Source organism: Carassius gibelio, chromosome B3 (genome assembly GCF_023724105.1).
Source record: "Carassius gibelio isolate Cgi1373 ecotype wild population from Czech Republic chromosome B3, carGib1.2-hapl.c, whole genome shotgun sequence".
NCBI lineage: Eukaryota > Metazoa > Chordata > Actinopteri > Cypriniformes > Cyprinidae > Carassius > Carassius gibelio.
In genome coordinates, this window is record NC_068398.1 from 16772733 (window position 1) to 16794295 (window position 21563).

Consider the following 21563-nt stretch of genomic DNA (forward strand, 5'->3'; position numbering starts at 1 on the left):
TTTTTCAGAGATTTCTGTATCATTTTCCCCACCCCTCCACACCCAACACAACAAATGCCATCCCAACTGTCTGGCGCTGGAATGACAGCTGTTCCTTTAACCCTATCCTGTCAAATAAAATCTTTAAATATATTAACCTGTTTTTTTAGGGGGTTTTAATTTCAACGTGCCGTGTTTACTTCCTTATCTATTAAATTGATATTATATTTTCACATGTGAATTGTACTGTGTTACGGTGTGGTGTGAGAAAGAAGAAGAGAGACTCACGAGATCTCCGAAAGTGTACGAACCTTGTGTTCGTCTTTTTCCGGAAATACCCCCCAATAGTGCTGCTGCTGCAACTGAACACTGATCAGCAGTCGTAGCAGCCCACAGGCACCTTAACATCACATTTCAGGCTATTTCTTCAGATTCCTCGCTCCTCGGATACTACTCGTGCACTGCAAATGCAAGCCATTAAGTGTGTCGTTGTCGGCGACGGGTAAGATGTTGAAGAATAAACGCTAAAATTGCTTATTTTGGTACTGAGGTTTTCTTTTGGGGGAAAGCAATTGTTGCGAGAAGGAGCTGGGGAGTGGGGATCGTGCTTTGGCTCAGTCCTGCTGAGACAAAATTGAGGGTTTTAACATTATTAAACATTTTTAAATATGACCGTGTTTTTCTCCGACACACCGCAGTTGTTATCATTATGGTTTAAAATTAGATTGTAGTGAGCATAGGCTCTGTTTAGTTTTGGCTGTTTTGTTAATATGCTCGTTTACAGTTGTGCGCATTTGTTGCATTTTTAAATGAATCGATTTCTCTTTAAAGTTTTGTGGCAGTCATGACACATGTAAACCATGCAAACATTACACGCATCTCGTGCGGTGCAGAAATGAGATGCGCGTGTACGGTGGAATGGCTCGTAATGATGTCATGTTTTCACACCTACTTTACATCACTAGAGCTCCGGTGGAAATGACCTAAACTTTATCGTTGACCTTTTCATAATTCATTCTTTTTTCTTCCTTTTTTTTCTTTTTCTTTTTCTTTTATCAGAGCGCATCATGTAAAATCAGCATAATTCCATCCTAAATTCTTAATACGGTATTTTCCCCAGCGATGATAAACATCGAATGAAACAAATAGTTGCATTGTAATTGGTATTTGGTAGATATCTACTAGCATTTGTTTTTATTATCATTTCATTGCCCATACCGGTTATTTTTTAACATTAAAGTATTACATAACCACTATTCATTCTTTTTTTATAATCACTAGATAATTATTAGACTACAACAGTAGAATGCAATATGTAGCCTACTATACAATTTTAACAATAATGATACTAGTACTGTTTTAGCTTAAAATACATGTCAAGCAGAAAGCATATTGGCCAAACCGTTTATTATCTCTACTGGTGTGATTTGTACTTATTTAATGGTATTAGTTCAATGTATGGGCTTAATTCATAGTTTCTTTTAGACCATGGAGAATTAATATTTGCTGTTTCATTGTAACCATTTAGCCCCTGTCTCATGGTACAAGCTTTCTGTCATTTTCAATGTGAAACTCACAGCCTAATGATCTAATGACAGGAATACAAATTCAGGTTTCTAAGCCCTCAAACATACTTGCTATTTTAGCCTGCTTACTTATTTTTTTCTATTTTTGCCCCTTTTATTATCAGACTTTCTCACTCTTACTCTTCCTTTCCTATTTTTTTTATCACTTTTCACCCAGCTGCTGCATTTCCTGTCTATGCTCTTTCCTCCTCTTTCTGTGTAAGTGCATGCAGAGTGTGTTTTTCATGACAAGAAGCTGTCACCCTGTATTCACTCCTCATCCGGCGGGGCAGTTCATTTGACAACAGGACTGTGAATTAGTGTCTGCCAGTGTGCCATCGAGCCCAAGAGTGAATGTAATGCCTGAATGAATAACTACAGGCCTTTCTACAATTGTTTTCTTGATGTGCCGTGTATGTGCAGTCCTCGGTCCTCAGTACTGCAGTCACACTCACCACTTAGCGTCTTTTGTATTTCAGTGCCGTGGGTAAGACATGCCTGCTCATCAGCTACACCACTAATGCCTTCCCAGGAGAATATATTCCCACAGTGTGAGTACAGTTTGATACTTTAAAAATGGGAATTATTCCTGTGTCTCTGCTACCCATGTGTGTTCACAGTTCACTTCTGTGGATGTGTTTCTGAAATGTTCTGACCCTCAGATTTGACAACTACTCTGCCAATGTTATGGTGGATGGTAAACCTGTTAACTTAGGCCTCTGGGATACAGCAGGACAAGAGGACTATGACCGCCTTAGACCACTCTCCTATCCCCAAACAGTGCGTAAATATCTCCGTGATTGGCTATGTAATCTGAAGTTTTTAAAATTTTGACAGTGTTTTTTGTTGATGCTTATTTTTATTTTTTATTTTTTTACTAATTTCTAGACTTCATTAATTATAATTTTTGGAATGACTCATGCATAGTCTGTTCTTTGCTCTGTAAATTATAACCAATAATACATTTTGATACACAGACTAGTTTTGTCTGTAGTTGGATCTTATATCTTTTGAGCACTGAGCAGGGATTTGTGCATACATCCAACTGAATTATTTGCTTGTTCCAATATTTTTACAATGTGTTTTAAAAATTTTAATCCCCCCCCCAACTTTCCTCTGCCTTTTGTTATGAAAATGACAATGTACATTACTGTTCAAAGGTTTTGGGTCAGTACGATTTTTAAAATACTCTTATTCAGCACATTATACTTATGAAAATTGACAGTAATTACACTGCAAAAAATTTGTAAAATAAAATAAATATATTTATTCTCTTACGTAGTATTTTTGTCTTGTTTTCCAGTATAAATATCAAAACAATTCTTGAATCAAGGTGAATTTACTGTACAAGTAAAATGGCTTAAGATATCTTAAGAAATGTCTTGTTTTCTGTAAAAATTAAATATATATACAAATTTTGTCCTTAAAACAAGCAAAAATATCTGCCAAAGGGGAAAGAAAAAAAATATTGTCTAGCCTTTGAATTAAGATTATTTTTCTTACCGCATTTGGCAGATAATTTTGATTGTTTTAAACAAAGACTAACAAACTTTTGAGAATTTTTATAGACTTAATATCTTAAATCTTTTACTTATCAAGTAAATGCATCTTGATTCAAGAATGTTTAGATATTTATACTAGAAAACGACCAAAATACTAAGTAAGAAAATCTATTTTGCAGTGTTTAATGTTACAGAACATTTCTATTTCAAATAAATGCTGTTCTTAACTTATTATTCATCAAAGAATCACTGTTTCCACAAAACAAATTCAACTTTGCCATTACAGGAATACATTACATTTTAAAAGATATGAAAATATAAACAGTTATTTTAAGTTGTAATAACATGTCTGAATATAACAGTTTTAACTGTATTTTTTTGATAAAATAAATCAGGCCTTGGTGAGCATAAAGACCTTCTTTTAATAATAATTTTTAATAATACATTGCACAGACTCCACACATTTGAGCGGTACTGTGTTTCTTCAAATGATAAATGATTTAAAAAGGTTATAAAAAGTTTTCAAAAATTATTATTCTGTTTTCTGACAACCTCAGCATTATATAATGCAGTGTAATCAGAAATGAATAATTGATGGCATTGATTTTTACAAAGAGTCTCCTTTGCTTTCTACAGGATGTGTTTTTAATTTGCTTCTCACTGGTGAGCCCTGCTTCCTTTGAGAATGTAAGAGCAAAGGTTAGTATCCACTGAAGAATAAGAAATAGCTCTTGAGCATTTTGATTCCTCAACAAGATCCACAGTGTATTAGGGTGCCTTGTGTTAACCAGGTTTCTCTTTGCAGTGGTACCCTGAGGTTCGCCATCACTGTCCAAACACCCCCATCATACTCGTGGGCACTAAACTTGATCTGCGAGATGACAAAGACACGATTGAACGTCTGCGGGATAAGAAACTAGCTCCCATCACTTATCCGCAAGGGCTTGCTATGGCAAGAGAGATTGGTATGAACGTTTTTTTTTATATGTATATGGTTAATTTCCTTTTTTTTTTTTTTTAACGAACCTACACTGAAAACCAAAGTTGGTGTAGATACAGTTTAAAAAATGCTGGTACAAAAAATGCTGGTACATCTTACAAACAATTACTAAGAAATGACTAGTGCAATTAATTAAACAAGAAAATGTAAATATATATGTATCAAGCGTACTTAGTCTTTGTTTTACAACAAAGAAATGTAAGTACTTTTTCAATGTGCTATAATAGTGTTATGTCATTGCCACGGGGAACTGTATCATGTATAGTTGGCTCATTGAAATCTTTGGCTTTCAGGTGCTGTGAAGTATCTGGAGTGCTCTGCTCTTACTCAACGGGGTTTAAAAACTGTGTTTGATGAGGCCATCCGCGCTGTTTTATGTCCTCCACCTGTAAAGAAAAGGGGCAAGAAGTGTACTGTATTCTGAGGAACATTTTTTTGATTGATATGCCTTGTAAACTGCGGGCTCCTGCTCTTCAGCTCTGCTGTTATCAACAGATAAATCCAGCTTGTGAGGTGACAAACTGCAGAGACATGCATTTCCTTGGCCTGTCTGGTATAACTGATATATCAACGTAAATATGCCAAATTTGCTTTGTTTTTTATTAACCTTTGCCTTAAATTGTTGGTTTAATGTGAACATTTATTGGAAGAGAATGACGTAAGGCCATGGCATCAGGATGAATAATTATTTACTGAAGAACCGGCAGAGCTAACTGTAAGGTTCTTTGCCCTGTTGCAACAAATGTTACATTTTTATGAGCTTATTGTGGAAATCGTGACTATTCATATTTTATCTGCACATAATTTCCCTTTTGGGATCTGTAAATGTGTCAGAAGATTATATACATAAGATATTTTGCGACTTAAATGTGTGGCTGTAGTTAAATGCTCTCACCTGAGGGGTGACGGTAAATGCATTCTTAAGCATTTTATTTTCAGCTTTTATCGCCTGTTAAACATTTCATACTGTACCTGTGTTTTAATGTGACTACTGTATGTGATAATTTGTTAAATAATGATAGAAATATTACACACTGAAATATTAGTTTGTCTATAAAGTACTATTATGTGATACTATAAATAGAAATAATACTATATAAAATAAGCTGTAATCACAATTGTCTGTAATGGACCTCATTCTGCAACTTACAATGAAAACCATTTTGTCTAGATGGTCCATTTAGTTTAGATGTATACATTTTCCTATATATTTTGATATGTTTCAAACACGATGAAATGAAATGTGCCATTAATGATTTTTGTGCAGGGCTAACAAAATGTTTTAACAGTTGTAAGTGTTCAGATGATTCTTTGAAATGTTCTTTTACCTTTTAATGATTAATATTTCAATTTTAATGATTAAAAAACGTGTGCCATTTGAGCATGTTTTTGTTAGTATGCATTAACATTAGGCATTTTTGTTTTTATTGAACTAATGACTGAAAATTAAATCACTTGCACATACAGTACATCATCTCAGTCGCAGTTTAAGTTCTTGTCAAAAATAAATCAGAACAAGACGTGAGATCATTGTGAAGGTATGGTTGTGGCTGTTATGTGGTCTTTTATTCATTTGCTAAGCAACATCTGTATACTGTACAACAGCTAACAGGTTATTATAAACTCTATAATAAACTCTTCAGTGTACAATATCCCTTAGTACATAACTAGACCTGACTAACACCCAAACTAGGGTGACCAGATTTCTGACATGCAAACTGGGGACATTACCTTGTTCAGTGGTAATAAATAAATAAATAATAAAAGAATAATATTGAAGTCTCACTGTTGTTATCTATAAAAATAATATGCAAGTATTTATATATATATATATATATATATATATATATATATTTTTTTTTTTTTTTTTTTTTGGTTCCATATGCTATTATTGTAATTAGTAACTATTATAATGTTCACTAAAAATCAAAGTAAAAATCTAAATAGTAAATATTTTAAGCATTTTAAATAGTAAAGTGGTCATTAGAGTATTATATTGACAAAATTGACTTTACAAAAACACATCAAAAATAAAATAAATATGAGGACATATGATAGATATATAGATATATTATCAGACATAATTATAATATATATATATTTTTTTTTGACATGCGTGTGCAGTGACGTCTCCGCGCTGCAAGACGTCGACCACGCGCACTCTCATGCCCCGGATGTGTTTGTGTGCTCTGTTTCTGCAGAGGAGGAGGAGATGCCACTACCCGTGCAGGTCTTTAACTTTCAGGTAAATTAGCACATTTAAATGCTTTTCCGTCTTCTTCCACAACACGAGAGCAGCTAAAAGCAGCGCACCGAGTCGAAGCGCCTCAGTTTCCAGTGTCGATCCCTCCCCCGCCGCAGCCGTTGAGATGTGTTAGCTCGTCTAGCAGGAGCTCGTCAGTCACAGCGGCCCTCGGGACGCGACCAGTTTAGCGACAGCGCGCCTCTATCCGCCCGAGGAGCGGGACCAGTGCAGTTTAGACAGTCAATACATCCAACAGAGCTGCTTTGGTTTACACACAAAATGGTCCAGTAGGTTTTCTCGCGGTTGTTTCTGAAACACTGGGGGAGAAACTTTCTTTAGCCGGCTAAGTGTATGTAGCAAGCTGCCTGTTTTGTATCGTTAGCCAGTGTGCTTAAACTCAGGCTGTGTTTTGTGATTGTGCCTCGCTAGAACGCATCTTATGCTTCGTCTAAGTGTCCTACAGCTTCATATGAGGCCCTTAAATACTGTCTATGTAGACTGCTCGTTAGGTTTTTAGCAGAGGTGAATATAGAGCACTATTTCAATTTAAACCTGATCAGGTTTTCTTGACCAAAATGATTAAACACCGCGGAGCTGCTCATATTTTATTGAGCAGAATTTTTAATTTTAGAAACCGTAGCTAGATTCAGTTATATTAGACTGTCATTTGTGTTATTTAAATGTAGTTAATCTTGAATGGACAGACCAGGTCACTTAATGCAGTTTTATGTAGTGTATAAAAAGTTTGTCTCGTAACCGTTTATTTAGGATTGGTGGACTAATCCTGTTTTAAACAAAACTTACATTTTCGACTAGTAAGATCCAATTTTGTTGTCTTTAGTCGTTATAAATCTGCGTCAAAATGTTGCATGTAAGAAGCCAGTGTGTACTTGTTGCTGCCACTCTTTCATCTAATGAATTTCTTTAAACCCTCACAATCTTCAGTTGGTTTGGTTTATCTTTATGTGTTCATTTCAACAGCTTCGTCTTGTTTTTGTCCGCCCCAGTGTGATTTGATGAGCGTCCGGCTTCTTGCAGGAGTGTTTTTGGTCAGGTCCGCGGGATGCTGAAGGGCAGGTTCAGGACAGGCTCAGGGAAAGCGTGATTTTGCCAGTCAGATCAGCCTCGTCCTCATGGGTAGAGCTGAACGTCAGCGGTCAAAGCAGCGTGTCTGATCTGTTGATGGATTTTACTGCTGGATTGATTGCGTACAGCTCAAGCTCCTCATCATACTCACTGGAGGTAACCGCACAATGAAGGCAGATAGGATGTGAGGCCATCTGGAAGCCTTGGAGCTGTCGCTCAGTGTAGTGGTGTTATGTTTTTCTTTCCACACAAGATTTGTTTTGGCGGTAAGGATGTTGGTTCGTCGATGTCCGGCTACACTTGAACACATTCCTCCAGTGCCGAGTGATAAACGTGGTGTCTCGTGTGTTGACAGGGGTCTGTAGAGCCCATGCAGATAGATGCTGACCCTCAGGAAGACCAGCAGAATGCGCCTGACTCCAACTATGTTGTGGAAAACCCCACTTTGGTATGTATCAATCTATACAACTGTGTACACTCTTCCTGAAGCTGTTCGCGATAATAAATCAGTAGCTTCTAAATTTGGAATTATTTTTAACAAAATATGGTGCAGCATCCAAACTCTCTTGTTGTTTTGATCATTTTCAGAATCACAGAAAAAGTTTAAATTTTTTTTGTTAGAGATTCTGTCTGATAACCAGTAAATGGCTGATGTTAATATTCTATATTGTAATAATTTGATATATATAAAATTTTAAATGCTACATTTGGGGGATTTAGGGATCACGGCATTATAGTTTAAAGTACAAAATATTTTCATTGTGAGATTTGCTGAAGATGCATTTTATATTAAATCATTAATGTAATTTGTATTTACCTCGGCGTTATTTAATATTGTTTATTTATTGTAATAGCATGTATTCATATTTTACTTTTTTAGTTTTTTTTATACTTCACATTTAATTTTAATGTTAGTTTAACTTTTAGTGATTTTATGTGCTTTTGTGGTTTCTATTTTTATTTTTAGTTTAGTAGTAGTTTTTATTTTTAATATCTCAAAAAATATTAAAGTTTTAGTAATTTATAGTACTTGTATTTTGCATCCAAGGCAACATATCATTGTAATTTTGTTGTTGTTGTTTTTCAATGTAAATGTACCATATACTTTATTTCAGCTTTATTACAATCAACAAAACTATTTTAATAGTTTTTGTTTAAACAGTAACAACACTGCTTCAGCATTGCCTTTATCTAATGTTCATTTAATTTAAGTGTATAAATGGAGCATCTGTCATATTGTTTGACCATCAATATAGCGCTGATATAATGTGAATCACAACATTTTTGGAGACTTTGTTGACCTGAGAGCTGACTTCATTTTTGCACAGGATCTAGAGCAGTATGCCTCCAGTTACAGTGGGCTGATGAGGATCGAGAGGCTGCAGTTTATCGCAGACCACTGCCCCCAGCTACGAGTGGAAGCCCTGAAGATGGCCCTGTCCTTTGTCCAAAGAACCTTTAATGTTGATGTCTACGAAGAAATCCATCGCAAACTCACTGAAGCCACAAGGCAAGTTCATTTCTTTTCTACAACCAAACATGCTTTCCTCGTGGAAATATTACATGCATGACTTTGAATAGGTTTGTACTTTAAAATATTTGTCAACACAGGGATGTGCAAGGTGTCCCAGATGCGGTACCGGAGGGGGCAGTTGAACCCCCTCCTCTCGACACAGCCTGGGCAGAATCCACCAGGAAAAAAGCCCTGCTCAAACTGGAGAAGCTGGACACTGACCTCAAGAACTACAAGGGAAACTCCATCAAAGAAAGCATAAGGTAAGGCCAGACTGAATGTCTGTCATCCTGCTTCCTGCTATTTTATTTTTTTAACATCTGCATGTGTTCAGGAGGGGTCATGATGACCTCGGAGATCACTATCTTGACTGTGGTGACCTCAGCAATGCCCTGAAATGCTACTCCCGAGCCAGAGACTACTGCACTAGCGCCAAGCATGTCATCAACATGTGTCTTAATGTAATCAAGGTATGGGCTTTTTGTCTTCCCTGACCATCAACTGATGATACAATATTCATGAAAGGGCATATTTTTTTTTTTTTTTTTTTTTTATTGCTTAAAGCTTAAATTAGCATATAGCAGAATTTCCTGTTTCACGGTTATGAATCTTTTTGGTCCAGAAAGCTTAAATATTCAAGCAGTCTCTTGACAACTGATCCAAACAACCTTAATATTTTATAGGTTAGCGTTTACCTCCAGAACTGGTCCCATGTACTTAGCTACGTCAGTAAGGCTGAATCCACTCCAGAGATAGCAGAGGTAGGAGCATCCTTTCATTCTGGTTTACTACGCTGAGAAATTCCAAAAGAGAATGAATCTGCAATTATTATTGTTTATCTCTGCAATCTAGCAACGAGGAGAGAGAGATAGTCAAAACCAAGCTGTTCTAACCAAACTGAAATGTGCTGCAGGCAAGTGCTTCATTGGTATTTCAAATATATATATATATATATATATATATATATATCATTATTTTAGTCTGTTATTTACAATATGTATACATACTCAATCTGTTAACAATTTATATAATATATATGTGTGTATTTATTTCATGAGGAATTTGTATTATTATTATTGTAGTCACATTTTTAGTAAATTCCTGAGACTGTTACAGTAAGTCATGTCTTTCTTGTGCTTTGATATTATCATCTCTCTCGTGACAATAGGATTGGCAGAACTTGCCTCAAGAAAGTATAAACCGGCTGCCAAGTGCTTCCTGCAGGCCTCCTTCGACCACTGCGACTTCCCTGAGGTTGGTGTCATTTTCAGCTTTGTTCTAATGCCACATCAGATATTTCTAATAATACCGTTGAAGATGAATGAGACACAGTGTGTGATGAGATGCTCTGTTTGCTCTCTAGCTACTTTCCCCCAGTAATGTAGCAGTGTACGGGGGCCTGTGTGCCCTGGCTACATTTGACCGACAGGAACTGCAGCGAAATGTCATCTCAAGCAGGTGAACTCTTTGCACCTTCAAACTAGGTGTTCAAATTAACACGAGATGTAGATTGCTACTGGTTACATGTGGATGAAACCTCACTGATTTAATTTTACTCGCCCTTTGTTTTTTTGTTTTTTAGCTCCTTTAAATTATTTTTAGAGTTGGAACCACAAGTCCGTGATATTATCTTCAAGTTTTACGAGTCAAAGTATGCATCTTGTCTGAAAATGCTGGATGAAATGAAGGTGAGTTTTATTGATGCGTGCCGAGTTGCTAGATTTTGATTTAGCAAACACTGATTCTTTCTGTTGTCATTTTTGTTTGGATGCTGTGATTCATAAGTGTTTTATTTGATGTATTATAGGATAATCTCCTCCTAGACATGTATCTGGCCCCTCATGTTAGAGCACTGTACACACAAATCAGGAACAGAGCCCTCATACAGGTACGTAAAGCGATATAGGCTTTAGGTCTATGAATTTCATTTAGTTGCCGAACTTTGACGACTTAATTGGATTCCTTAAATGGAATAGTTCATCTAAAAACGATAACTGGATGAGCAAATGATGAGAGAAGCTCATTTTGGGTGAACTATCCCTTTAAATCAGGAGATTTCCCAAAAGCAGTGTTCAATATGTTCAAGCCATATTAACCAATGCACATGATCAGTGAACATCAGGTCATCTGTGTTTTTGAGCCCTGCTTGACATTATTATATTGATTTGGAATGCGAGGTAAAGTTAAAAGTGTAATGGCCATAAGATAATATTGACTCCTAAAGTATTAACACAGTCGCACTTTGATGACCGATTGATTAACCTTGTCTTGTGTTTCCCACGGGCAGTACTTTAGCCCCTATGTGTCAGCAGACATGAACAAAATGGCCGTGTCCTTTAATACCACAGTGGCAGCTCTGGAGGATGAACTGACCCAGCTGATCCTGGAGGGCCTGATCAATGGCCGGATCGACTCCCACAGCAAGGTCTCTCATTTATCCACCCTGACACTTCTTTTTCTGGAACAATGTTCCCTTTTCTTGTTGTTAAGCTAAAAGACTTTTTGTATCAGTACCTTTCAGCATTGACTGAATTATATTTCAAAACCACGTTTCTCTCGCTTTTTCATTAAGCACCTTACCTTGAATAAAACATGCCGTATCGCCTTTTTGCCTGAAACAAGGGACTGTTCTAGAAACACAACGATTTTGCATTAAATCTTGAGTTTCACCTGTGAATTGAAAACCGTGTTTGTAGATCCTGTATGCCAGGGACGTGGATCAGAGAAGCACAACCTTTGAGAAGTCTCTACAGATGGGCAAAGAGTTCCAGAGACGAGCGAAAGCCATGATCCTGCGGGCAGCTGTGCTTCGTAATCAGATTCACGTCAAGGTAACAGGGTCCCCAGGGTAATGTGTCCTCGCTCTGCTCTTCACCTCACCATCACCTGACCATCAGCATGAGTGTCTCCGAGCCCCTCTCTGTTTCTGAGTCCCAGTCAAAGCATTGCATTTATTAAAGCAGTAACACATCTATCTGAGGATGCTGTGAGATGAAGCTGTGTTCTTCACACTCATGTAAAGTTGCCTTCGCTGTGTAACTGCACTTAAAAGCAAACTGCATGTGAGCTTTGTTGTACTAAGTGAATGTTAAATTAATGTTCTCAGTTCATTTGAGGCTAATCTCAATTGACAGCACTTGTCTCTCATTTTCTTTGAAAAAAGTAAAATAATTTGGGTCACAGTGAGGCACTTGCAATAGAAATGAACGAGGCCAATCCGAAACAATGTTTAAGTACTTGCTGTTTTAGCAGTGTAACCAAAAGAAGTAGACTATATCTGTCTATGTGAAATTACATTTGTAAAAAAAAATAATGTGGGGTCAGTAAGAGGATTGTGCTTTTCTTTTGAACTTTCTGTCCACCAGAGAATCCTAAAAAAAAGATGCTGAAAATTCAGCGTTGACATTAGAAGAATAAATTATTAAATAAAATATATAAAAAAAATTATTGTAAATGATGTATTGATATGATACTGTTAATGTTGCCATGAATATAGCCGATGTTTCTGATATGGCAAATAAATGTTAACATTTGAAACAGTGAAGTTGTAATAATGTTTGACAATATTACTATTTTTACAGTATTTTTGATCAAATAAATGCTTTTAAAACATTAAAATACTCACCCTAAATGTTTGAATGGTAATGTAAATACAATTTTACAATTGTTGCAAAGACAGCTTAGCTTAAACCCTAAAATGACTATAAATATCAAGGGAACAACTTTAGAGCTAAAACAATAAACAAATGTTTATAGAAGAATTAATGTCAGTGCTTTTAAAAATAAGCTATGGATTAGCCCCATTTGCTTCCATTGTAAGTGCCTCTCCAGAACCTCAAATCGTGCATTATTTTTCTTTTAGTCTTTTTTTTAACTAACATTAAGCCACAAAAGCTGTCGATTGAGCTTAATTTGTATTGAACCTGGAATTTTGTATTAAATCCATCCTCTAGCTTATTGCATGTATGCAATCAACTAGATGCAGGTTGCTTTGATATATGTGGGAAAAAAAAACGTAAGCTCCGAGATCTTGTGAGCTTCAGTTCCCTGAGAAAGAGCTATAAGTATACCCTTCATCTCTGTCATTCTTCACCAACACCAGCATGCCTTTCCCTCTCAATCTGTTTTTCCCGCTCTACATGATGCTTCTCACTGATCCCTTTCATTGCTTTCCCAGTCCCCTCCAAGAGAAGGCAGTCAAGGGGAGCTCACACCTGCCAACAGCCAAACACGAATGAGCACCAACATGTGAAGACCCGACCAGATGCCTCTCCTGGGAAAGTTCACGGGGCCACTGCCGCATCTTAGGCCCCTGGTTAGAAATCAAATTATTTCCCTGCTGAAGAGAGAAAAATCACAATCTAAAGACTTTATTTAAGTTGGGAAGAAGATATCTGCTGTCTGCATTAAAGACAAGCACACCCTGTTGCTCAAATGAAAAGGAAAAAAAAAAAAAGTGAAAAAGAGAAATGCGGCACTTCAGCTGTACCGGCCTGTTGTTCTTTGTAAAGGATGCACTTTCCTCTGTATCTTGTGACAAACCTTGATTACACATTGAGAAACCTCATCACAAAACATGCTTTTAAAATAAACATACATTCAAAAAGATGCTTCTTTCTCTGTGTTTCTGATGCTGCAGTCGGAAATGCAATTAGACTGATTCGAACACTTTCAACAACTGCAGCGTTATCTCTGTTTCAGAACATTTAGTTATTTCTCTGTTGTGTTGTGTTCTGCTGTTTAATAAGATTGTTACTCCAGTGAATCATCATCAGCTGCTCGGTGACCTTCAACGAAGGTAGATTTTATTTGCTTTTATGGCCTTGAATAAACGATACCTAGAAACGTTTAAAAACGGTTCAGTTTTTTGATCATGTTATTAGATAAGGAGAAAGGCAAGTTTTATCACTTAAGAATTTATTCGAGCAAAATTTCCAAACTGTTTCAACAATACTAAGCCCAAGGAACCGACGGGAAAAAAACTAAACCTCCACACAGAAGTCACGGATCAGTACACACATTTACATTTAGGGACTCATTCAGGGGTGTTTCTGAGCAACTGTCCCACGTCTTAAGACTAAGGCACTGCGTTGAGTCCTGATGCTTTAAAGTACTTTGTGAAAAAATAACATTTTGGCCTATAATGAAAAGAAAATGTCATTATGTTGAACCAAAGTTGTATTAGAACTGCATACTTCTTTTGAAACACTAAAATAATGAAGATAAAAGGCAGTACAATAATAGCATTGATAGTGTAAGGCATCTGAATCTCACATCATCTTTCAAAACCAATAATTTACTGGGTCAGGAATCTTTGTAGTGTGTACTGTGTACAATAAATGTCAGTATGTGTGTGTGAAACCATCATATGATCATGACCGCACAGGAAAGTAAGTAGAGGTCTCGGATTAAAACTGAATTTATATACATGTTCCAAAAACAAACAAAAAAAGGTAAAAATGCATTAAAAGTCAAAGATGTTTGTCTGTGGTTGCAACATACCACCATGCCCAATCTTTCATTTTGGAAGACAATAAATACAGTAAAACTACAGTTTGAGAGAAGCTGTCCGTTGGTGTATTTCCACCGAACGTCCAGCTCCTCTATCTTAGGTGAGCAGTACAGGATTGTGCATTCAGAGCGGCTGCTTCATATACCACGTGCCCAGCAATTATCAAAATAAACTACTCTAATAAACCCTCTTCAATTATTAAGACTATGGAACTATTCACCCGACAGCAGTCCAGAAAGTGGTACTTTGTTACAGAAAAGAATGACTCTACAGATGATCTAGTGTAAGTAAGAGTAGCACTGATCTTTCCATTTCTGTTTCTTTGCACGTTTAGTTCATTTGGTGTCATATGGATCCAAGTCACACATCAACAGTGAAAACCAGGTTTGGCCACAAATGCAGTCTTGTACTTCTAATTCAGTGCAGCAATGTTAAGTAAGTGGTAAACCAGTTCAATGTGTTTTCAGACGTGACTGTTGTCCACATACACTAGACAGTCTGCTTTACAGTGGATCATGGGCCGCAGTGGAAACTGTCTGAGTGTTGGGATTCCCATTCGTCAGCCCATCACCTGGATCAGAGTTCGACTGTTTTAAAGCCTTGGTTTTGAATCTCAATCCATGGCCTGTAACACAACAATGAACAGAGAGCAAACAGTTAGTCTTTTAGAAATGGTAGGACATTACAAGTTACATTCAGATACATGCATCAGAATAGTGTTTTAATTTAAACATTCTCAGAAGTTAATGTAACTTCCTCTTAGGCTCAGTACACACTGATAAAATATTTTAGCAAATCAAATTCTAATGCCTCATTCCTTACAGTATCAAATCACTAAACAATCTCGTTCCCTTGTGAAGCGATTTGTGTTCCTGATGTAGTCGGAGTGAAAGCAGCTGCTTGAAGTACAGTACTAACCAGGACAATCAGCCACTTCCTTGAAAGCCTTCCTCTTGCAGCAGCCACGGCACAAGCTGAACACACATTTATTCCCCTGTTGAAGGTGTGGAGTAAAATTTATTTACCTTGTGTACATCTGTGAAATTAAGATTTTTAAAAAGCGCACGAAATGGTTCTGTAAACATTTCGAAAATGAGTACATTTTAACATTATTAAAATCATCAGATGAAAAAATAGAATCATGAGACGTACTTTAGGGTTTCCGCATTGCTCACACTTGATGTATTTTGCTGCAGAAAACAAGGATGCAAAGGCAATGTTATTGACCTTAATCATTATGCGTTAGCCAATATCTTAATGACAATATATTACCATTTAAAAGTAAAATAGAAAATAACATCATTTATTATTCAGAAAGGACACATTAAATTGATCAAAAGTGACAGTAAAGACATTTATAGTGTTACAAATGATTTCTATTTTAGTGTCCAGAATTTTTTTCTAAGTTTCCACAAAAATATTAAACAGCAACTGTTCCCTTACTGACCCAAACTTCTGAATGGTAGTGCATGTCTAATAAGCATTTTTTTGTATCATTTCATATCTTTTTTCCTATATTATTATTTGAAGGTGACAATAATGTGCAGTGTCATCGATCTAACTTAAAGGAAGGCCCCATCAGGACAGTGGGCTCTGGGAAATATTGGGAAAAGATTTGTCCTCACGTTTCAGCTCTGGACAGAAGTTCTTGTGGGGGTTACGGGCTTTCTTCTTCTGCTTGTTCTTGGAGAGCGAGTCGTTGGGTCCCTCGCTGTCCTCCAGCGTCCTCTTTACACTCACAGCTTTGGTTTCTGTGGCTCTCTGCCCATTTTCAGTGTTTGGATCCTTAGGCCTGCAAAATATACCAGCTTCACAATCATGTTCATGTCTTATATTCAAACTAGTGTATGTCTATCATGGACAGAAATGATTTCTCTGAACCTTGGCTTTGTCAAAGACTGTGACTGATATTATACCGTTTTGCTGAGAGCACAGAAATACTATAATTGTGATGGTTTCTTCACATTCACACAATCAGAAAACGTGTCCTCACGGTGGTCTGACGTAGGGTTGACAGATCCAGTGAGGGAAGGGAAGTCCAGTCCGAGTCCATTCGGATTCATCTTTAGCCATCTCCTCCTGTAACAGTAAGGTAAGAAAATGTAACTCTCTCATAAGCTTTAGAAACATTTCTGTCTGAATAAAGTTGAACTATGATGATTAGTATGAAAATCAACAAAGTTCCTTTACCTGGCAACGTTGTTTCAGCTGTCGGTTGACCTCTGCAATCCCAGCGATGTTTTTGGCTTTGGCCAGCTCCTCCCTCAGATCTTGATGTATCTGTAAGCTGTTGTAATAAAAAAATAAAATACTTATTATTATACAATTCACCAGTCAATCACTTTTGAACTCTCTCCATTCATTAAGTGACTAAAATCTCAAGCAGCAAGCATCAAATGTGAAGGAACTGACGTGTGGTGCCACAGTTTGAAGACGTGAGCACGGACACAAGACAGACTGCAGGGTGGGTGCTTCTCCACAACCTCCAGGTACTCCTCAGCCATCTCCCACACAGGTGGACTACGGCCTTCGAACAGAGCAGGATTGTGCAGATTCCCTTCTGTAAATGTAAGGAGTTCATATTGTTCCATTACTGCATTAAGAAGCGGGAGTCTTTCTGTCCAAGCAGGTTCATGAACCTCGTCTTTGTATGTGTTACCTGCGCTCATGACCCCTTGTACTCCAGTCTCCTCCATGCATCGCTGAACATCGCTCAGGTGCTGGATGTTCCCATTGGCGAAAATGGGAATGTTTACAGCCTCCCTACACAAATACAGTAAAAGGCACACCATCAGTACAGACCCCTGAGAACAGTCAGCAGCAGAAGCGAGTGTTGCTTCTCTTACCGTACGGCTTTGATGTGCTTCCAACTTGCAATCCCAGTCAAAGCCCCCTTTTGGTCTTTAGTTCTCCCATGAACTGTGAGGAGCTACAAATGGATTTTTTTTAAATCAGCAGCTGGTTCAAGAATATATGAATCGCATTAGATTGATATTTGAGGTAATGTAGTGGTTACAGCTGGTATTACAAACATTTAGAGATCAATTCCAGGTTGGAGAGACGTAAGACTCACTCTCTCTCAAGGGCTCCTAGGTCGCTCCATTTGCACTTTAGATAAAAGTATCTGCTATATAATACACAAGGGAAACACTTTACCTGGCATCCAGCCTTTTCCAGCATTTTGGCATACTTCACGGTTTTCTCAATCTCTGGGAAGACCCGGATCTTGCAGGTTATGGGCACAGAGAGCTTTTCATCGGCCAGTTTAACTGTAAACGACGGCACCAGAATAAGACACATTCTCTACGTGGATCACATCTGCACTGAGCTGCTAAAATAAGACAACTTACTCATTTTCTCGAGAAGATCCCACTCGTCTTGAAGAAACACACCATAATGGCCTAGGAGAGAATTTATGAATCAGCCATAATGGGGAAACAGGGACGCATTTCGCTAAACTGTGAGATTTCAGTGAACGAATGAAGCAAGTATTTTTAGAATCAAACTTCATGTTGAGATTTTTTCAAACGTTTTTCAAAGAAGTCTCTTATGCTCGCCAAGGGTGTATTTATAAGATCAAAAATACAGTTAAAACAGTAACCAAGGGTGAAGAAAACGTGCACTTCCATAATATCAGTGCTGTATTTTTGCGCACTGATTTTGTGTCCCAAAATACACTTACTTCGATATTCTTAAGAGGTACAAAAGAATTATGTTTAGTATATTAAGTACAAAATTAGTGCCTGAAAATAGAGCACTTTAAGAACATTATGGAAGTGTATTTTTTGTTATACCTTGGATACTGTTAAATATTATAACAAATTTAAAATAATTGCAATATATTTTTAGATATATTATTACATTTTAAATATAATTTATTCCTTTTTATTTTATCATTACTCCAGTCTTTAATGTCACATGAAATCATGTTTAATGTCACATGATTTCTAATTATCAGCGTTGAAATCAGTTGTGCTGGTAATATATTTGTTAGAATAGTAATGCTTTTTTTTTGTAATAAAATCTTTTGCAACATTGCTCACATTTTACTAATTTACTGCATCCTTGCGCCAAAAAAAAGTCTCATGAATGGTGGTTTATCTCTCACATACATCAGAAATGAAGTGTCCGCTGAGCTTAGTACCTCTTTTTGCAATCATCTGAGGACAACCCAAATTCAGATCGATGGCATCACAGTAATCCTGGGCAAGTAGGGCGGCCTGGATGAACACCTCTGGATCATTGGCACAGAACTGTAAGGAGACAGCAGTGAATAACTCACAGAGTCCTCTGTGTCACCTCAAGGGGCTTCAAACACGATGGAGCCCACCTGTGCGATGAGGGGTCGGTCCTCCTGGTTGAGCTCAATGTACAGGTTCTCTCTGCGGTAGTTGGCATCCCTGACGAACACCTGTGCGTGCAGCATGGGAGTGTAGCAGAGCTCTGCACCGTGTCTGCGGCTCAGGAGCCTCCAGGCCAGCTCGCTCTGCTCCACCATGGGTGCCACCACATAGCGCGCAGCCTTCAGAGTGCCCCTCCAGAACTCGAACCCACGGGGTTTCGCCATGCTGCATGCACAAGATGAAATCCAGAGCTGGGTAGTAACTGATTACATGTAATCTGAATCACCTTACCAGAATCCACAAACTAAGATTAGATTCAATTACATTTCAAAATACTCGTAGTCAGACTAGATACTTTTTATGGATTACATGATTACATATTATTTACACAATAGCAAAAATGTATTCATAATTTATAGATTCTCTCGAATTCCTCTTTTTCATCTTTCTCAAATAAAAAACCCTACCTCTAATATTCACTTAGAAAGTCTCTGGAATCAGTAACGAGTTATAATTAATATATATCTACCCGGTTCTGATGAAATCACAATGACTACGAGAAATGGACAATACTCTATAAAAAAGCATAGCACCTATCTTAACCGTATGCTCTAACATTAACATTACACGTTAGTGTTATGAGGAGTAATCTGGATTTGTCGTTTACCACTAAACATTTTGAAAAGGTGTTTCATCGCAGGAGTCTGAGACCACGGATTGATTTGTATTACATATCTGAAGAAATAACGAGTGAAGGACATAGACATTGCCAGAGCTTCACTCTGAGATGCCATTAGCTGTCATTCGTTTAAAACAGACTGTATCGAGAGCAAAATACTTACACAGTAGCGTGAGATCCAACCACAGACAGCAGCTCTAGCGGCACATGAAGTGTGTGTGTGCCGCGGTCAAATACATCCGTGAGGAAACGATAAACCTACTGATGTATTCCGGGGATTATGACAAGATATATATATGTTGAAGTGGGTTGTACATTATGGTTTTGTTCAAATGTAAAAATCAGTCATGTCATCTTTAGAATGTATATCTCTGTTGTTTGTATGTGATCGTGTTCGTATATACGCAACACGCGTGTTTGTCGCAGGAAAGGTATTCCTGTGGCTCAGTGGTAGAGCATTGCGTTAGCAAAAGGTTGTGGGTTCGATTCACAGGGAACACACATACTGGTGTATGTATGTTTGTGTGTGTGTGTGTGTGTGTGTGTGTGTGTGTGTGTGTGCTGTAGCCTGAATGCAGTTTAAGTCGCTTTAGCAAAAAATAATATATATATTCAAATCAAATGGGTTAAAATGATTGATTTTGCTTTTATTTAAAAAATCATTAGGATATTAAGTAAAGATCGTGTTCCATGAATATATTTTGTACATTTCAAAACTCAATTTTTGATTAGTTAAATGCACGGCTAAGAACTTCATTTGGACATCTTTAAAGGTGATTTTTCTCAGTATTCTGATTTTCAAATAGTTGTATCTCGGCCAAATAGTGTCCTATCCTAACAAACCATACATCAATTATAAAACTATTCTTTGAGAAATTGACCGTATGATTGATTTTGTGGTCCAGAGTCTCATATAGACGGTTTACAGATTAGGTGAAATAATACATTTACGTCTACTCTATAATTGACCACTAGATGTCAGTGTTGACCGAATCATTTAGTAGTAGGCATTCAGTCTTTTTCTTTATAAGCCATTTTCTGTCCTCTGTTTAGTTTACTTTTTAGATGTCATTGTTGTTGTTGTTACTTACCATGAATTCACTATTAGTTATTAAAAAGATACAGGATGTTTAGATGACCTAAGAAGATAAATAAAAAAACAAGACAACGACAAGTAGATCTACCACATTGTTTCAGTAAACAAACAAAAGCAAATATATACACAGAGGCACACAAGTTTGGTTTCCATGTTTTAAGGGGACAGTTCATAGTCCTATTGGGGTTAATAGTGTACAAACTGTATTTTCCATCCCCTTAACCTAACCCTACCCCTCACAAAAGCTGCTGGCATTTTAAGATCCAAGAATTTTGGATATTGCCATCTTTGTGGGATATTGTGTCCACATAATGTGGGATGAAAAAAACATGAACTAAAATTGAAGGTCCCAGTTGTACACGTTCATTAACTAATAAAAGAATAAAGCGAAAGTAATTCTAAAATACATTAAATATTATTGAATGATAATGTTCAGCAATGTTCAATCAATTTTTTATTTTTTTAAATGTACTTTTTTTATTTTTCTAATATACAGTTTTCAGATAATTTTTTTTATACAATTAAACCATGTATTGTTAAATACATCAAATTGATTGAATACATCATTGCATTGCATCATAAGAAACACTTTGAGATGTGTTGTTTTCAAGCTTGCCCATTGATGTAGAATGCCTGTGGTATGTTTTCTTGAATCTTCTCTTTATTATTAATAGAATCAATGCATGCAGTTGTTTCATGACATTTGTGTTGACAGAGCACTGGTGAAAACACTTCCCATAAAGTACCAGTTAAGCCAGAATCTACAGAAGAACGTTCCCGTTTTGTCAACTCTTTGTGGTGAATGTATTTGTTTCCTCTGTTTAGATCTTGTGTTGTTTATCGCTGCACTAGTACAGTCTGTTGATGCTAGAGCTGTGGAAATCTGCTGTGGCTGTTCGAGTGGGCGTTCACACACTTTCCTGGCGCATTGCTCTCAACGTGACCGAGCACATGCAACGGAAAGCTGAGTAATTCAGTCACGTGACTCTCACCTATACAGCCTCGAGCATTGCCTCTGCTCGGACCAATCATGCTCCACTGAA

General features: G+C 37.1%; 3 protein-coding genes across 5 annotated transcripts; 2 read left to right on the forward strand and 1 right to left on the reverse strand.

Moving 5' to 3' along the window:
• Positions 1–314: 314 nt before the first annotated feature.
• Positions 315–5820, forward strand: rac3a (Rac family small GTPase 3a). Its single transcript, XM_052550409.1, has 6 exons — positions 315–481; positions 2024–2095; positions 2207–2324; positions 3683–3745; positions 3852–4011; positions 4340–5820. Exons 1-6 carry the CDS (start codon positions 447–449, stop codon positions 4468–4470), a joined length of 579 nt encoding a protein of 192 aa, XP_052406369.1. The 5' UTR covers positions 315–446; the 3' UTR covers positions 4471–5820.
• Positions 5821–6169: 349 nt separating this feature from the next.
• On the forward strand, positions 6170–13496 carry LOC127952116 (COP9 signalosome complex subunit 1). Of its 2 annotated transcripts, none has more exons than XM_052550410.1 (14): positions 6170–6291; positions 7733–7825; positions 8706–8887; positions 8989–9153; positions 9225–9360; positions 9574–9651; positions 9743–9803; positions 10059–10144; positions 10254–10348; positions 10473–10578; positions 10698–10778; positions 11178–11315; positions 11587–11721; positions 13068–13496. In XM_052550410.1, the coding sequence occupies exons 1-14, from the start codon at positions 6259–6261 to the stop codon at positions 13140–13142; spliced, it is 1464 nt and encodes a 487-aa protein (XP_052406370.1). In that variant the 5' UTR covers positions 6170–6258; the 3' UTR covers positions 13143–13496. The 2 variants fall into 2 exon arrangements, with proteins under 2 accessions (XP_052406370.1, XP_052406371.1); XM_052550411.1 differs by lacking the exon at positions 6170–6291 and adding an exon at positions 7522–7643.
• Positions 13497–14182: 686 nt separating this feature from the next.
• Positions 14183–19704, reverse strand: dus1l (dihydrouridine synthase 1-like (S. cerevisiae)). Of its 2 annotated transcripts, none has more exons than XM_052550412.1 (14): positions 19588–19704; positions 18733–18970; positions 18547–18655; positions 17753–17803; positions 17559–17671; positions 17249–17331; positions 17062–17165; positions 16815–16962; positions 16593–16689; positions 16396–16481; positions 16028–16194; positions 15555–15592; positions 15321–15396; positions 14183–15027 (listed from the first exon to the last, which is right to left on the reverse strand). In XM_052550412.1, the coding sequence occupies exons 2-14, from the start codon at positions 18967–18969 to the stop codon at positions 14906–14908; spliced, it is 1431 nt and encodes a 476-aa protein (XP_052406372.1). In that variant the 5' UTR covers position 18970; positions 19588–19704; the 3' UTR covers positions 14183–14905. The 2 variants fall into 2 exon arrangements, with proteins under 2 accessions (XP_052406372.1, XP_052406373.1); XM_052550413.1 differs by having other exon boundaries at positions 18733–19007; positions 19588–19648.
• Between the last annotated feature and the right edge of the window lie 1859 nt (positions 19705–21563).

Excerpts from the sequence above, each read along its gene's own strand:
- rac3a (XM_052550409.1), top strand. The coding sequence starts at position 447 with ATGCAAGCCATTAAGTGTGTCGTTGTCGGCGACGG. Across the intron at positions 3,746-3,851 it reads TTGAGAATGTAAGAGCAAAG|TGGTACCCTGAGGTTCGCCA; the intron begins GTTAGTATCCAC and ends TTCTCTTTGCAG. Across the intron at positions 4,012-4,339 it reads TGCTATGGCAAGAGAGATTG|GTGCTGTGAAGTATCTGGAG; the intron begins GTATGAACGTTT and ends TTTGGCTTTCAG.
- LOC127952116 (XM_052550410.1), top strand. The coding sequence starts at position 6,259 with ATGCCACTACCCGTGCAGGTCTTTAACTTTCAG. Across the intron at positions 9,804-10,058 it reads CAAACTGAAATGTGCTGCAG|GATTGGCAGAACTTGCCTCA; the intron begins GCAAGTGCTTCA and ends TCGTGACAATAG. Across the intron at positions 11,316-11,586 it reads GGATCGACTCCCACAGCAAG|ATCCTGTATGCCAGGGACGT; the intron begins GTCTCTCATTTA and ends CCGTGTTTGTAG.
- dus1l (XM_052550412.1), bottom strand. The coding sequence starts at position 18,969 with ATGGCGAAACCCCGTGGGTTCGAGTTCTGGAGGGGCACTCTGAAGGCT. Across the intron at positions 17,804-18,546 it reads TCAGATGATTGCAAAAAGAG|GCCATTATGGTGTGTTTCTT; the intron begins GTACTAAGCTCA and ends ATTCTCTCCTAG. Across the intron at positions 16,195-16,395 it reads CAACCCTACGTCAGACCACC|GCCTAAGGATCCAAACACTG; the intron begins GTGAGGACACGT and ends TATATTTTGCAG.